This window comes from Rhinichthys klamathensis, unplaced genomic scaffold (genome assembly GCF_029890125.1).
Source record: "Rhinichthys klamathensis goyatoka isolate OS25496 unplaced genomic scaffold, OSU_Roscu_1.1 h1tg000485l_1, whole genome shotgun sequence".
Classification (NCBI taxonomy): Eukaryota; Metazoa; Chordata; class Actinopteri; order Cypriniformes; family Leuciscidae; genus Rhinichthys; species Rhinichthys klamathensis.
In genome coordinates this window covers 1539096-1555674 of record NW_026606972.1, presented here as the reverse complement: position 1 = coordinate 1555674, position 16579 = coordinate 1539096, and the positions used below count along the sequence as shown (strand labels likewise).

Below are 16579 nucleotides of genomic sequence, written 5' to 3'. Positions count from 1 at the left end.
CTCTGTGATTTAAACTAGGATAATGCTGATGAATTTGTGCTGACATTCTCAGCAACACTGATGCGGAAAACAGGAGAAATATTGTGCCGCAAAGATCCTGTTAAAGGCTTTTCAGTTCACAAATCACCTGCATTTACCATGGTTTTACTGTAGTAACACTTACTGGAATCATGTTATTGTGGCAGAAATGTGGGATATTCATTATCACATTTTATTATTTTAATGAAGACATGTATTAAAGGTGTAAGTATTTTATACATGAAATATAATTAGTCATCTTTATTAAGCTATATCAGTTTTTGTAAATTTGTATTTGTACTAAATGCGTTTATGCTAAATACCATAAAACCATTCTAAAATACCATATAGTTCGATTTTACCATGGTAGTGAGAGGTGCTATACGTTGATGTTCTACATTAAGCTAGGGTTATACTTTCCGCGTCCGCGAGTATGCGAGGGTCCGCTAGGGTCCTAGTGACGTAAAAAACGTCATCGGAGGGTGTGCGCAGAGGCTCCTTGCGGACGTCCGCGTGCCTCCCATTTTTTTTGACCGTGTGGACAAGTACGTGCTGTCACTAAGTTAAAACCGGTAAAGCGCTGGAAAATAAATGGACGTCCAATTTGAAGAGAGGCTGTGTGTGTGAAGTCCGTCGCTACCCACACCTCTACAATCCGTCGTTAAAAGATCACAAAGACAGCCAGATGTGTAATAATTCCTTGAGGGAAATTGGCCACAGAGTTTAGGCAAAGAAGAAAGTCTGTGTCGGCAGAAGTGGAAATATCAGAGACCGTTTTGTTAAGGCAAATAAATGGAAATTTTATAATTATATAGAGTTGACGCTGCGCGAGAGAGACCGAGCGTGTCCGAGCATTAGTACATTGGTCCATAGTAATATATAATTACTATATAAGAAACATGGAAGTTTGATAAATGGACAACAATTTGTCGTTTTTGTCCAAGGCGGTCTACTGCGCATGCGTGGAACCAATGTGCACCAAGAAAATTTTGGCCGATACCAATAATTCTTTAGATTTGAAAGCCGATAACCTATATATTGGTCGATAAATCTAAATCAAGTTTTATATAATTTGAGAGCCTGATTAAAAGCCATGTCCCCAGCACACAATTATAATGATGTTCTCGTTATAATTTTATGTAGCCTTTATGACAGACTTGCGCTCCACGTTGTATTTTCCTTTTTTGAAGTGATTCCCATCATATTTCTAGCCATTCAAAACCATCTTGGCGAACAGTGCGCATCTGAAGTGTCTCAGCTGAAGGAAATAATCCATTATTTATCTGATTTAATATATCGGCCTTATTTTCTTATTGGGGTAGTTATGGAAATATTTTAGTTTGTTGCACAAATGATGAATTAAAATCAATATTTTTAACTGATTCATTACTAACACTCTGCAAAGAGACAGCCCACCCTCACTCTGTGTTTTTGTGTGCAGGTATTGAGTGTCCCCGAGGGTCTCGAAACATGCCAGGTGGGATGCAGGTGGCAGAACCATACAGTGATGAAGCCATGCTGTTCACCAAAGAGCTGGTTCTTCAGAGAGAGGTAAGGCCTCCTGTCATTTACAGTCTGTTTCTGTCGCTTTGGTCTTCACAAGCTGTTTCTAGACTTCCCATTTCTATAGTTGATTTGACAGTGCCTGTGATGTCTGGTCTCGCCGGTCATTTTGTGACAACTATCTGTCCATTCTCTTCTTGGCCTGTCTCCTTACTGCTGTCTTCACTTGAGATACTCAAACACATGTTGGAGACCAACTTGCTGTTTTTGTGCTTTATTCAGAGATAATGGCTATCCGTTTCGGTTACTTTATGAATAATGGTCACAGAAATTACATTTCCAGAACCACAGATACGATGGTTCAGACACTTGAGGAAAATCACTTGCCTGCACACTATTCTTACCTTTTCCTCAGGGTGCTTGACGCTGTGCGGATGCTGTTTCCATTAATGTTGTGTGAATGAGGTTGGCGATGTAGTCAGGTCTAATAAGGAGCTTTTTTAAGAGCCTAGCTTTAACCTGCACTTTACAGAGAGACTGGACACAGGGACCTTTTGCTGAAAATTACAAAAGAGACAGGAAGTAGGAAAAATAAAAAAAAGATGGAGTCCTGATGAACTCTGTCACCCACAGTGAAACTAAGCCTTGCCTGTTATAGGAAATGGAAGTTCTTGAGGAAAAGAGTGGGCCGTGATCCACTTAAAGTGTGAAGTGTTGACGCGTCATGTGTGTGTCAGACCGCCAGTCAATTTTAATGGGCAGTAGACGCATACTTTCATGTTTTAAGATTACATGTTTCCGGGCTCATAGAAAAATATTTTTTTGGAAGTTAGGGTTGGAATTTAAATATAAATGAATTAAAGTTTTTCTAGTTTTGCTCAGCTTAGAAATATCTCATAAGCACATCATTTAGACAATCATCCAAATGCTGTACATTATTATTAAGAGAAGTTTTCATAAGAACATTCACAATATAAATTTCCATGACTTTTTCTGATTCTGGACGCGTTTTAAAATTTCTTAAAGAAAATTCCCACTCAAATAACAATTTCTACAGTGAATCATTATAAAAGGTTTAATATTAAATTTAAGATTTGTTTGTATATATCCAAATTTATGAGTAAATATCCAAAAATGGAAAGGTCATGGAATATGCATTTTTCTATAAGGATTTTTAAGTTTCATAAACAGCTTCTTTTCTTTTTTTACAGTGAATATAAATCTTTCAAGTTATTTTTAGTTTATATGGGGAATACATTTTCTATTTTTCTGAAATTAGCTGTGATTAGCTTAAAATAACCTTTTTTTTTTGCAAATGCATTCTCTCTATATATTTTTTATATAGATAAAATATATAGCAATATTTTTCTCTTTTTTTTTGTTCACACAAAGTATGAATTATGCAACAACATGAAAGTATAAAATAGATGTTTTCATCAAGAGTCCAATTTCATCATTCTTGAAAAAAAGAAAAAAGTTTGAATTCCTTAATGAATTGTTTGGTTGCCAAGTAATAAAAAAATCGACCTTTTATCCAAATAACAAAATTGACTAATCTGCGCAGTGCAAAAAACATACGTGCTCGTCACTCTTTTCTTTTCTTTTTTTGTCCCGTTCTCCATAATGCATTTGTTTGTCCCGTGGAAGGCCGTTGTTTGTATTGCCCACTTTTAGCTGCATCCCATAAGTTATTCCTCTCAATCTGGGTCTAATCTCTCATGATCTGAAGCACGTAATTAAACTGGCATGAGAGGCTGCATGTTTCTTCCACACACACCTCCTGCTTTTGAGGTTTCCACCAAGTGGAATTAAGACTGTAGGCTTTGGATTTCCTAAAGCACACACAGCAAGCTGCTACAGAAAGAGCGAACGCATCTGTGAATGTCTGTGCTGTGATAGTCAAATTAATAAATGGATTGATCAAATTTGTATATATTAATCTTTTAAAGTCAGCAAATGAGGCAAAAATAGTGTCCTGTTACCTGACCTGTGAGCCCAACATGACTCGACAGACTTTGTAGGGCTGATAGTAGTATGACAGTAGTATATTGTGCAGTGGTGTCAGTGTTAACTGCTAGAAATTTTGCTGTTCTCTTTATGCCCCAGAATATAGTTATGCATATTTCATTGGTTTTATTCTTTTGTTTTTAAATAAAGCGTTATGTAATGAGAAGCTGTTTTGTTATGGATGCCAGACATATTGATTTATGAATAATCTAATCTTTTGGTTTAGCATTCATCCAGTTCCTTTCTCTATGTGAGAATCTCGCTACATATTTGAATAGATTTTATTGTAATGGATTACTGTTTGTTTTTAACACGTGATCAGTGATTGGGCACTGTAAAAAATACTAGGCCAATCATAGGCTCAGGACTGTGCTCCCATGTGCTGAGTGCTTTAGTGTGTCACGCTGTGTGTAGCCTGTGTGTGTGTGTCTGTCTGTGTGTGCGCTGAGGAACACACACGTATGGATACACTTTGTCCGAAATTAGGTTGAACTTGATGAGAGATAATAGATCTTGTTTATCTTTCTCTTCCTCCGTCTCATTTCTGGTCTTAGTGGAGGAGGGCAGAGGCGATTGTGTGTGTACGGTGTGCGTTCATGCAGTAAAGTGAGGGAAATGAAGACCGTTGATGGCAGCACATGCAGAAACTCAAGCATGGCAGCTTGGAGAGAGAGAGCTGCTCGGACACAGTCATGACTCATCCTCATGTGTGCCACCCCAGCTGCCTCTCACAGATAGTCCAAACTCAACAAATGACCTTTTTGTTCAAAATCTCTACATCTTACACACACACCCGTAGTGTCTGAGTATTTCTCAGTGTATTTTGTCTCGCACATACACGTAGTTTGTGAGTTGGCTTACTATCTTTACCACTTGAGTGTTTTATGTCTGGTTATGTTTATGTATGCATGTTAGTGGTCGACCAATATATCGGCCCATATTTGGTATCTTCAATTATTGACCGAGAAGTTTTTCTATTTGGCTGATTTGTTGTAAACTGGACTTTTATTTTGACTGCGCACAACTCTCCCATTCTCCGTCTTTATTAGTTTACAATATCTATTTAATAGTTCTGTTTACATTTTAATTGCACACTGAAATGCACACTACATTGGTTTACAAATTTGAAGGTTGCTTACTGAATCAATAAAGATAGACATATGCGAATATGCATTATACAGAGCTTACAACCTTCTTGCTTTGCATCATTTGTTCAGTACTTTGGAAATAATTTGGCCCTTAGTGAAAACTTCTCATCCTAATTTTATTAAGGCTTGACAAACGGCTGGTGCAACTCTACCCAAAAAAGAGGCGTTGATGTGGACCCCTTTGACTTGTGCCTGTAAGCAACCGCAAAGCAACACTCTGGCAACCACCCATTCAACCCACATAGTGTTGGCAAGTTTTGCACGGGCGAGCAGCACCATGGAGTTCTGCCATTACATAAGCCACACATCCCAACATCATTACTTAAGATTATCTCTGTTTCCATCTCTCACTCTCTCGCTCATTTGTTCTGTGTTGCTGATCAGTGTAGCCCACAATCTCTCTCTCTCTCTCTCTCTCTCTCTCTCTCTCTCTCTCTCTCTCTCTCTCTCTCTCTCTCTCTCTCTCTCTCTCTCTCTCTCTCTCTCTCTCTCTCTCTCTCTCTCTCTCTCTCTCTCTCTCTCTCTCTCTCTCTCTCTCTCTCTCTCTCTCTCTCTCGCTGAATAATTAATGGTGTGTTTGACAGGCAGGACACACTCTGGGCGGCTGAGCTCCTCTGGGAGAGCTGCTGTGGTAGAGTCACATTAGAGATTTCTCCTCACCACACACATGCTCAAACTGCAACACGTCATAAACTCTGCCAGTGGCCTCTTGTTTCAACCGAATGCGGACATTCATACATATTTGAAGCACGGCAGGCATGGGATTTTCTGATTTTTGCTGTGTTTGTCCTGCTGTCGTGATTTTAAGTATTAATATGCTGGAACTGAGTTCATGAGATTTGTCTCTGTTTGTATAAATTTGGTTCCAATATATGATTTCTCATCTTTTCTCCAGCAAGGTCTTACAAAGTCTTTTGTAAAGGCGCATTGTTATTTTTAGATTAATAAATGCAGCTGTCGAAATTGATTTCAGTCCTCTGCAAGATTTTTGGGTAGAGTCGAATTTTATGAGGTAAAAGGTCATTTTAAAAGCAAATATTGAAAAGTTCTCTGAACAGGCTGATCTGTGATACTACAGTATTTCTGCACGTTAAAAGTTCTGTTGCTTTTTTTTAATTAAAGTATTAGTTAAGCCAAAAACACAACTTCTGACATTTATTTACTCATTCTCATGTACTCAACATTATAGGCGATTTCTGAAGAATATCCTGGTACATGATTCAAAGTTCCTATTCAAAGTCATACAGGTTTGGAATGGTATTAGAGTAAGCAAATAAAGGCAGAATTTTTGGCTGAACTAATACTTTGTCATATGGATAAAACCGAATGGGGGAATTTTAGGATGGAAATATATTGGTTCACTGTAAAAAATAGGTAGTTGTGGTTGCCAGAAATTTACCATAAAATACTGTAATACTATCATAATGCACATAGTGCAAAACATCATCAGGGTATCACATACTAATGCAATAAACATTAAATAAATAACACAAAATGTAATGCAAACCACCGTAACATTTACTGATGATAAAAATGGAAAAACTAAATTCATATAAATTATAATTGTATTTGATATGTAAGAAAATACAATTGTGACACTAAGTATGGTAAAAAAAAAAAAATATTTGATAGTAGTTTACAGTAAATTAATTCATAATTTACTATTCTTTACTTCATATTGTAAGCAGGTTTTCACTGTACAATTTTTAGTCTTTTCTGTAAGTTCTGAACTTTGTTGGACATTTTTGTAGAGCATTAGAGAGGTAGCAGAACAGAGTTGAGTTTATTGCTTTTGTTTTACTGAGTGAACATGTGGATACCTGTGTGCTCTCTGCAGTTCAGTCCGATATCTGCTTCAATCTGTAGTCGTTCTGTCTGCTCTCTTCCAATCTTTCGGTTAAACTCCCTCCTTTTTTTCATTCTCATTTTGTCAGAGCTTTTATTCTGTGAATAACTAAATCTTTTTGTGTTTCTATCCCTCATGTGTTCCTTAAATCCACAGTCTGAGAGTTTTAGTCAGAACTTCTCTCTGGTGTGAATGAACTCACCATTTTAAGTGCCTATTTTGTTCATTCGTTCCTTTTGCTTTTGTTTGTCTGTTCATCCGCTGGCTCAGTGTTCACTGTATGAGGAGCTTGCAGGGTTTTTCAAGTTGCTAATTTGTTGCTAAGTGACTGGATAGAGAGATAGAGAGAGACTGACTGAAACGAAGAGATGCAGTCATTCTTGGCTCTATGCTGTGTGAAAGTGTCTCTCTCTCTCTCTCTCTCTCTCCTCTCTCTCTCTCTCTCTCTCTCTCTCTCTCTCTCTCTCTCTCTCTCTCTCTCTCATCTCTCTCTCTCTCTCTCTCTCTCTCTCTCTCTCGTTCTGACCCCCTTGTGAGGGTGACATTTTGTCGCTTTTTGAAATGAGAACTCTAATAATAAAGTGTAGAGTCTTAATTTCTCACCATTTCTCACTTTTTCTTTAAGCTTGGATGTTTTTTTTTGTTTTCTATTTATCTTAGTCTAATTATCTAAATTACATGTTTTTTTGTTGTTGTATTTTGCAGCAGTGTTTTTACTATTGTTTATATTCTTATTTTTAATATTTTTTCAATTTTCAGTTTTAGTAATTGTTTTTGTAATATTTATTAGGGTTTAGTTTTAGTAATTGTTTAAATGTTTTAATAGTGTTAAACAGAGTACCACATTTGTAAAGCAAATTTGCCAAATTATTAAATTATAAAAATAGTTAAAGCTGCAGTCCGGCATTTTTCCTCTTTGTCGCCATCTCTGTTTGAAATCTGTAATTGCAGTTATTCGCGGAATTATTAACTTTGCGTGAGTTGCACATCGGCATGAAACAGCGCGGATGAACACAATGTTTTGAGACTGCGAGTCTGTCAGTCACCGCGCTGATGTGTAAACTGGCATTCAGAATCACACATTCTACTTTTGGAAGTAGGCCTACAGTATGACCATGACAACATATGAATTTTCATCGGAAAATGTCATCTGAACAAGTAAGTAACATCCACATCAACTAAGGGGGGAAAGCCTTGCAGTAAATCGTGCTGATTAAATATAACGATCGCGTCAAACCTTTCAAATTATACTTTGTTCTCAAATTATCAACATCAGCATTGTGACTACATTTAATGTGTATTATGATTACCCTGTAGTTCAGTTTCTATTTCTGTGCAGTCTAATTTCTAATTGTCATACCAATAAATTAATGTTTCTTTACTGGTTTTCTTTGAGAAAAAAAGAAAAGAAAAAAAAACACGTATCTGTAATCCGATGCATATTTAAAACTATATATAATTTCGGAGGAGGCCGGTTTGGTTTGCTTGGAGTAGAGGTGAATTGCTCCCTCTCATAGCTAGCACAAAATATTTACCATAATAGCTAAACGAATAAAGACAGGAAACTCCGTAACTGTGTGAATGAAGCGAACAAGTGTGCTACTGTTACACGATTGAACTATTGAAATGTCTTACCTGTCCTAAAAGAAAAAAAGCCGTCTCTGCGTCCGTTTTGAACCGATGTTTATCCTTGTTTTCGCGTGGGCCAGTTGCAGTCTCTTTTTTTCTCTAACGTTACCCACTCCGAAGTCCGAATTATTTGGGGTTTTACAAGTGGTGAATGTCCAGTTGTCACTGGTGATTGTCGTTTGAACCTTTCTGGATCCGCCATAAGTTTAATTATTTAATGCTGTGAGAAAAGGCTAAAAATGTCCACCTCCAACATCCTCACGCAATATAGCCGACCGGGACGCCTTCTTTATGTGTACAGATGTGACGTAGTGACGCAAAGACATGCTCGAATTTCCCGCGGAAATCCACCTGTACCACTGGAATTAAAATCATTATTACAAGCTAACCGTTTTGAATCGGGCAAAAGCAAGCAGATATTTTTGAACACTGGCTGGTTATGTTTTTTTTAATTATTATTATTTTGGATAATTTTTAACCCAAAAAAGTTACGGACAGCAGCTTTAAGAATCTACAGAGCTTTCTGCAGAGTTGGGCTCATATGGGAGTCTATGTGGGCAAACCAATATTGATTGACCCCATGTATTTTGGAACAGTAGATCCTGTCATGAATTATTCTAGATTCTGGATCTTTTGGTATGTGTTTGGGATGGATACTTGTCTGATTGTATGCTGAATAACATCTCTTCCCATGTTCCTGCGTTAGCGTGCTCCATGATCTGGAAATGCAGTGCTCATGGCAGTGTGAGATGAGGTGAATGTTTCCTGCAGAGGGCACACAGACCTCCACTGAGCCTAAACTCAACGCAGTGTGCACACAATTAGCCTCCCAGCTATTTTTTTTCCTGCTAAAATAGAAGCAAATTAAAATGCTGTCATTACCCCTTCCATGGAGGGAGCTGTGTCCCAAGGCTGCTGGCCATGCAAATGAGACACTGGTGGCTTTCGCAGAGGCCCCTGTTGCAAAAAGAAACACTCAACGTTGTGTGTGTTCTGGATAAAGATGCAGGATGGAATAGATCTCGATGTAGTGTGGTCCTCCATCACAAGATCTCTAACAGGAAGGTTTCCTGCCTTTGAATGCGGTTGTTACTTTTCAGTGCATGTTTGCTGAAAGGGGTTAGAATTGGATCTTTTGTACATTCATTTTTTTGTTTACTTACTCATTTTTGGCACAGTGCACTGAATACCTAGCAAATTTTTGTCCAGAAATTATATTGACATATTTGCCACATTCACAAAACCATTTTGCTTTCGACTTCAGGCTGAAAGAGGAAAACTATGTACAGTAGATGCTTTTTATCCAGTGGGCTTTTTTTTTATGATACATACCAAAATTAAATCACTTTTGAGGATGCTTTTTGATCAGAACATAAGGGATGAAGGTCAAGATCGTGTATCCTGATACATTAAATATGTATTTTTTATTTATGTATTGCCATAAACTTTATTACATTCAATAATGAATGAAATTCAGTTCAGATGTTCTTTTATACGTTTTTTTTTTCTCTTTCTATTGCAGTATGCCCTTTTATCAGTCCACAAAAGGAGAAAAAAAACTGTCCCTCTTGCACTTGTCCGTATAATGATCAATGGCAAAGATCAGGATTTTTGCTGAATAATAATAAAATTTCCCTATGTTTTTCACTAATCCCTATCATAAGCCCTCGGAACACTAGGAAAATATGGCATGAGTCATACTGGATCATTTTGATACTTTTTTATCTATTATATGGATGAACACAAGCAACTTTTAATTTTCTCCTTTTGTCGTCCGTAAAAGAAAGAAGGCCGTACAACATAAAAGCAACAACCGGGGTTAGTAAAGAATGACTGAACTTAAATTTTTGGATGAGCTATCCTTTTCTAGTGGCATAAATTTACCACTTTTTTTTTTTTGTCAGATCAGTGCGTTACATCCGTTTGAGTCTGTTAGCATCTGTTGGAACTTGTTTTTGCTGATTGAACATGCTGAATCAGTGTTAGAATGTCTGAGAAGTGACATGCTGTAATCTGATGACTGTCGACGTTGGTCTGCGAGTGTCAATGTGGTGTGAATTGGCCTTTAAATATAATACTTTGCCTATAACAGTAGCCAAAAACAATGTCTAAAAAGCTATTTGACTGTCGGCCATCACTCATTAAACCAGTGTCTCTTTATGCTATAAAAATAGGTCATTACTGATTTCATATTGACTTTAAAGATTAGTTTTAATCACTGTTACAGTATGCATTAGTGTTCAGTAAAACTCCAGTGGCTGTGTGTAGACCTGTCCTCTTTTCTCCTTTAGCGTTTCCAGGTGCCAGCAGTCAAATCCCTCTGTGTCCTTCCAAACAGAGGAAATGCCCTTCCAAGAGAACCCCACTCCATATACTCTCTCACACACACACTCTCTCTCTCACACACACCTTTTGTCTTTTTTTATTAAAGAGGCCACGGGTACACCTTTCATTGTGATCCGTTATTCATTGCTTGTCTGTCTTTACCCCAGTAATGTCACCATGACCTAAATACCATTTTCCCTTAAACTTCCTGTCTCAGGGCTCATTTCACCCAGTAAGGGTGTTTTTTTCTTCATTAATATGGCAATTCATTTATTTCATACGAGGTTCCCACAGTATTGCAAAACATTGAAATATCAGGGATTTTTAAAAGTGTGTTTTCCATGCCTGTAAAATAGTTATGATAAATACAGTAAACACAGTAATATTGTGAAATATTGCAATTAACTTTATTTTTATTTTTATGTATGGCATCATGCGATGACGGGAATTTTCAGCAGCCATGACTCCAGTCTTCAGTGTCACATGATCCTTCAGAAATCAGTCTAATATGCTGATTTTGAGCTCAAGAAAAATGTCTTATGTTGAAAACAGTTCAGCTTTTTTTCTGTGAAACCATAATACTTTTTTACCCATGATTCTTTGAATAGAAAGTTGAAAAGAACCGTATTTATTTGAAATAGGAATCCTTTGTGAAAGTCAATGCTATGCGTCCTGCTGAATGGAATTATTAATATAAAAAAACTACACACAAACAAAAACTCAAGGACCCCAAGTTTTTGAACAATGTTCTGCTCTAAAATATTTTACAGTTCATAGTTTGCTGGAAAAAAAAAAAGAAGAAAACAAGATTTTCTTCCTTTTATTGAGTCTCAAAAGTTTGGATTTGTCATGTCATTCAATATTTTTCAGTCAGTTCTTTGGCTATTTTAAAGCATGTTTCAAGACCAAAAATTTCTGTCTAGATTGGCAGCACACTAGGTTTTGTAACACAGCCATTGTCTTTTTGACCTCTTTCCGAGCTCCGGCTTTCAGCAAATTCCTGAAGTGGCCTTGAGAAGGAAAGCGATTTAGTTAGTCCTCATTCATACTCCTGTCCTCGCCCCATGACCCTGTAGCGGGTCATACATGTATGCGTGGCTGTTTTATAAGGCTGCTAAACTGATTCAGTGCTTTAATCCAGGCAGCCATGTTGTGTGCCCGCTGTTCTCAGCTGCTTTATGACATGACTTTACCGAGCCGGGTCAGACACTCAACCACATAAACACACACTCATGACAGATTTATTGTTCAGTCCCTCACTCTTCTGGTTCTATCAAGACAGTCCTTCGCTCAAGCCTCAGATGGAATGACCGAACAGAGTGATAATTGTTGTAATTGCTGAGGGAATTAAAGATCACAGACACGTTGATGTAGCGCTCCTCACCATTTCCGTCCACTCTATCTCACGGTCTTTCTCATTTTCAGTGGCTCGCGCTCATGCGGCGCAAGCGTAATCTTTAAATCAATGATATCGAGCCACGTTATTGTAGTTAGGAGTTTTTTTTCCACCTCCTTCAGTATGAAAACCTGGCGATCCCTCCTCGTTTTGAGGAGATTTGAGAGATTATGCCTTTCTGAAAGGTGCCGTTGTGTGCGAAGGGCCATTATCCATTAAGGAACTATTGGGCTAATGTTTGTTTATGTGTGTGTAAATGTGTTTGTGATAAACTGCCAAAGGTGGAAGTGTTTTATAGGAGATTGTAGCACTGTGACTGGATTGAATGATTCCCATGACAATCAGGTTGCCATGGGAGCCTCATCCTGGTCTCTCCTTTGGCCCATTCACACTCGACAGCTGTCATCACACACGCGTGTGCACACAGATTTCCTCAAGCCAGCCTTCCTCTTCCCTTCCCGCGTGTTTGATCAACACCATTGCATTCTCTCCTCGTTTCACTCTGCATCTCCTTCTCCTCCTCCTCTCCTTTGATCCAGTCTCCCATCCCTTTTCCTCTCCTTCATTCCGGCGGTCTCTTAACTCCCTGTGTGTTCGCTTATGGGTATTCCAACTTTCTTGCTAATTAGAGTGTGTACAAAATGAAGCGAGTGTGTGTCGCGTTTCAGGTGTGTATGTGAAGTTCTAGTCCCTGCTGTGGGGCCCCAGGGCTGTTCTATCCTCAGGAATCAGCTCTGAGAGTGTAATCCTGCAGTAGCTTACTCCAGCACAATGCCTGACCTCTTCTGGCAGACAGGACACCCCGACAGCCCAGAGGAGAGGGCCTAATCTTCCCCGCCACGTCAGCGTTCGCCCACCCCACACGGCTCGAGGGAAAGGGCAATCAGGACAGAATCCATCTAAAGAGCTTCAAATAGGGTTGAATTTCCCCTAATAGTGCAGAAAGAAAAGCTTGATTTATCACTTTATTCAGGGTCAGAAATTAGCTCTCAAGTTCACGGCCAAAAACATTGATAATGTCCCTGAAATTCAATTCAGTGTCAATGCAATGCAGAACCTCTATTTATTATGTTGGAGGGGTGTTTTTTTTTATATATTTCTCTTTTAGATATACATATTACAGTTGCTACATTATATTACTTATTGATATTTGTTCAATGTCCAAGTATGCATACGTTGTATAAAGAGTTGATGCTGATTATAAAATATTATATTTAATTAGATATTATAATATATTACACTAATATGATCAGAAATGGGTGTGAATTCAGGAGAAACAATCTTAATAGTTTTGTTTTAGCATTTTTTTTAGATCATTTCTTTTCTAAGTCTAGATGTACCTCAGTTGATGTGAAATTATATTAATTATATTGTATTATATTATTTTAAAATTGTATATTTTGTTAGAAATTATAATAGATTACACTAATATAATCACAAATAGTTGTGAATTCAGCGGAATCATAACAATCGTAGTAGTTTTTATACTTTGAGTAATTTCTTTTCTGATATGATTTGATTGATATGACATGAAACATTTTGCATTAAATGAGCTGATGCGTAATGTTATTTTAGATTTAATTACATTATAATACAACACAATAAGTAATAGTTTTGAATTCAGTAGAAACAATCGTAATAGAATTATGATATTGTGATGTAGTGTATATTGGATGTGAATCATAAGGTAGTCAGCAATACCTTGTATTTAATAGTTCATGGGAGTGTGTTTGTATTTGTTGTGAAGTGTCTGGGTCAGTGTGGCTTTGTTATTGTAATGCGATCTGTAAGTTCGTCACAGGCTATTGTTTCATTACTTTTGTCCTGTATACGTGTGTATCAGAGCCCGTAATGGTCTCATAGCTCTCGCTTTAGGCAGAACAAGAGCTGTGCGAAGTCACATTAACAAGATGGCTGACCCAACATTACACATTACTTTCTGATACTTGCAGCCATAAACTTCAAGCAGCACTATTGACTGATGGTGCAAAAGGCAAAGCTATAAAGGGTAATTGGCAAAAAAAGACATACCATATGGTCTAGATCATAGCGGTTGTTAATCCAATCCAAATAGTTATCTGTTCTGCTTGTGTGTGCCGTTTGGACAAGTCTGTTAGCGCTGTTGCGTGTGCGATAATACAAGTATTAATGACGAAAGCATCTGCCTCTTAAAGTGCTTTACAAAGAACACAGGTTTCGCACAAATGCGTTCGCAAAAAAAAAAAAAACATGTTCGCGCTTCTGAGAGTTTTCTCATCATTTGTGTTCCAGCCTGCGCCTATAAATGAGTTCTGCACAACTTAAAAAAGAAAATGGAAATAGCTGCAGCTATGCTGACATTTTTGCTCAATTACACTAATGAGAGCATTAGGAGCATGTGCATTTGTGGCTCCGCCAGCCAGAACTCTGAAATGGAGCTTTTTCACGCCTGAGCAGGGAGGTTCAGAGAAAGCCGTCTTAACTGCGGAGCGCACTTGACAGCAAGATACTCGCTAGGTATAGTGTTTGGCCAGAGGAACGCCATCGCTTTTCTTTCTCTTTATTGCTTTTCTTGAACACATTCTTGTACAAGAATGTGGCTGGAATTTGGCCATCCTGTGTTTTTCCACCTCTTTAAAAGTGATGCAGTTAGCTTCCCGTCCTTCCCACCGGTACATTTGCCTCTGTGGCTTTATCTTTTCTGAACTTCCAACGGGCTGCTAATGGCTTTGTTTGTCATGATTTAGACACGTTAGCATGGCCTGTGCCAGCACAATTGGGAGGTGAGCCATGTGCTGGGCTGCTCGATTCACCCCTGCTGTATGCCAGCGAGGTGCCCGACGATATCCAAGCTTCTTGCGCACAAGACTTGCGCCGTCTGCCAGCGTACCACGCGAAACCTGGCACCGGACGCGTCTTGCGCCATGGGCCTGGGGCCTAAGCTCTTGATGTTTATGTTCAGCGGGAGTAGCGTGGGATTTGAGCTAGCGCAGGTGTACGGCAAGCCAAGTTTATGTTCTTACAGAGTTTTGCTGTCTTAAAATGGAAAATAGTTTAAGCATGACCTCTTTCTGGCGTAGCCTATGCATCAAGTGCATCTCTTTCATTTCCCAGAAGCCTCTGGGATGCTGGCTTAGATTTACAGCTGTATTAATCTACTCTATGTATCCAGCACTCTTTTGGCATCAGTGCTCGCATCTAGAAATGAAGCTGCTGCCGCTCGGTGTGCTGTCACCTGAGCTGATTTAGCAGGTGCTAACCTCCATCAGCCAGGAAATGTCAGGCTGGCCTGGCTGCGTTTGTGTGCCGCTTCCTTCAGGGCAATGCATGCTGATTAGAGCATGTGCCTTTCAGAGCGTTCTGAAATATGACCCGCTTCAGAGACGTGGCTCGTGTCAGCGTACCTGTTACTTTGGTGCACTTTCAGTTAATTAGCATGTCACAGGTGAATGTAAACAAAACTAGTACTTGAATGGATACATCCCTGTTAGTAACGTGTTTTGTTTTTGTTTTTGTTTCCCCCTCGAAGATGGTGAGTTTTGAATGATTTTGACACTTTTATCGACAGGTACTATGAATTTCCTTTCTGAACTTTTAGAGATGGGTAATGCTGATGCAAGGATGCACCAGATATGTCTCCCATTTTCCCTGCAGGATTGCCGGAGGAAGCCCATTCTCACTGCTTTAGGCAAAGAGACTAACAAAAACGTCTTAAGCAGACGTTATAGTGTCTGTCGATGATCAGAAGCATAGATAGTTCGCTCGGCGGCCATCTTGGCAGCACTACAGGGAGCTTTTTTCTCTTTGGCAAATATGCATAAAACAGAGCTTAGTGGGGAAAGACCAAAATCTCCCAAACTGTTAAGATTAAAAAACATCAAATAAACTATAAAATCTTATATTTAGATTTATACGAATTTCACTTGCATCACAAAAAAGCCCTGCAGAACACAGCAAATACTATATTATTTCTATAACCACATTGAGATTTCTGCAGCTGCATTCTCGGGAAAAAAAAAAAACTTGGCAAACATTTTACCTTTAGGGGTATAGCAACTTGTCTCTGCATGGGCAGGTAAACGTATTTACCTATAAAAGGTTCATAGTTGTACCTTAAGGTTACATATTACTACTCTAAAGTACAGTACTAATAGACACCTTTTAGGATAGATAAAGTACAAAATTGTCCTTTTTTAAAGGCTAATTCACACTGCACTGACAGACGTCAGCCAACGGCAATAGACGCATTCATTTTGTTTTGTAGGATCAGTATGTTACCCCTGTCGGCATCTGTTGCCATTGGTTCGTTTGTGGATCGTGGAATGTACGAAAAGTGACGTACATACTGTAATCTGGTGATTTACAATCTGTCGGTACAGTGTAAGTTAGCCTTAAGAATGTACTAGTACTAAAACTAACTGTTGTACCTCTAAAGGTAGCGTTTTAATACTTTTTTTTTATGACAGTGTGAGGTTGTAGGTCATGTGACATTGCCATGTGCAGTATGTGTCTCGACTCCTAGTTCACTGATGTTGATTGAATATTGTCCTCCTGACTTTACAAAAGATTCGACTTTTGAATGACAGAAGCATAAAATGACTTTTGCTGCACTCAGCATGTTGTCCTGATAAACACTTTCTCTGTTGGTAACAGTCTCCATTTTACATTGTTCTGTGTGTTTTTATGGTCCTGTCCGTCAGAAATAGTGTTTTTACAGAGCCTCGCTGA

General features: G+C 38.5%; 1 protein-coding gene across 1 annotated transcript in view; it reads left to right on the top strand.

Annotated features, from left to right (window-relative positions):
- snd1 (staphylococcal nuclease and tudor domain containing 1) overlaps positions 1-16579 on the top strand; it is a 184096-nt gene that overhangs the window by 65588 nt on the left and 101929 nt on the right. The window contains exon 16 of the mRNA XM_056237387.1: positions 1460-1569. Coding sequence (XP_056093362.1) covers positions 1460-1569 — 110 coding nt within the window. The remainder of the gene's footprint in view (positions 1-1459; positions 1570-16579) is intronic.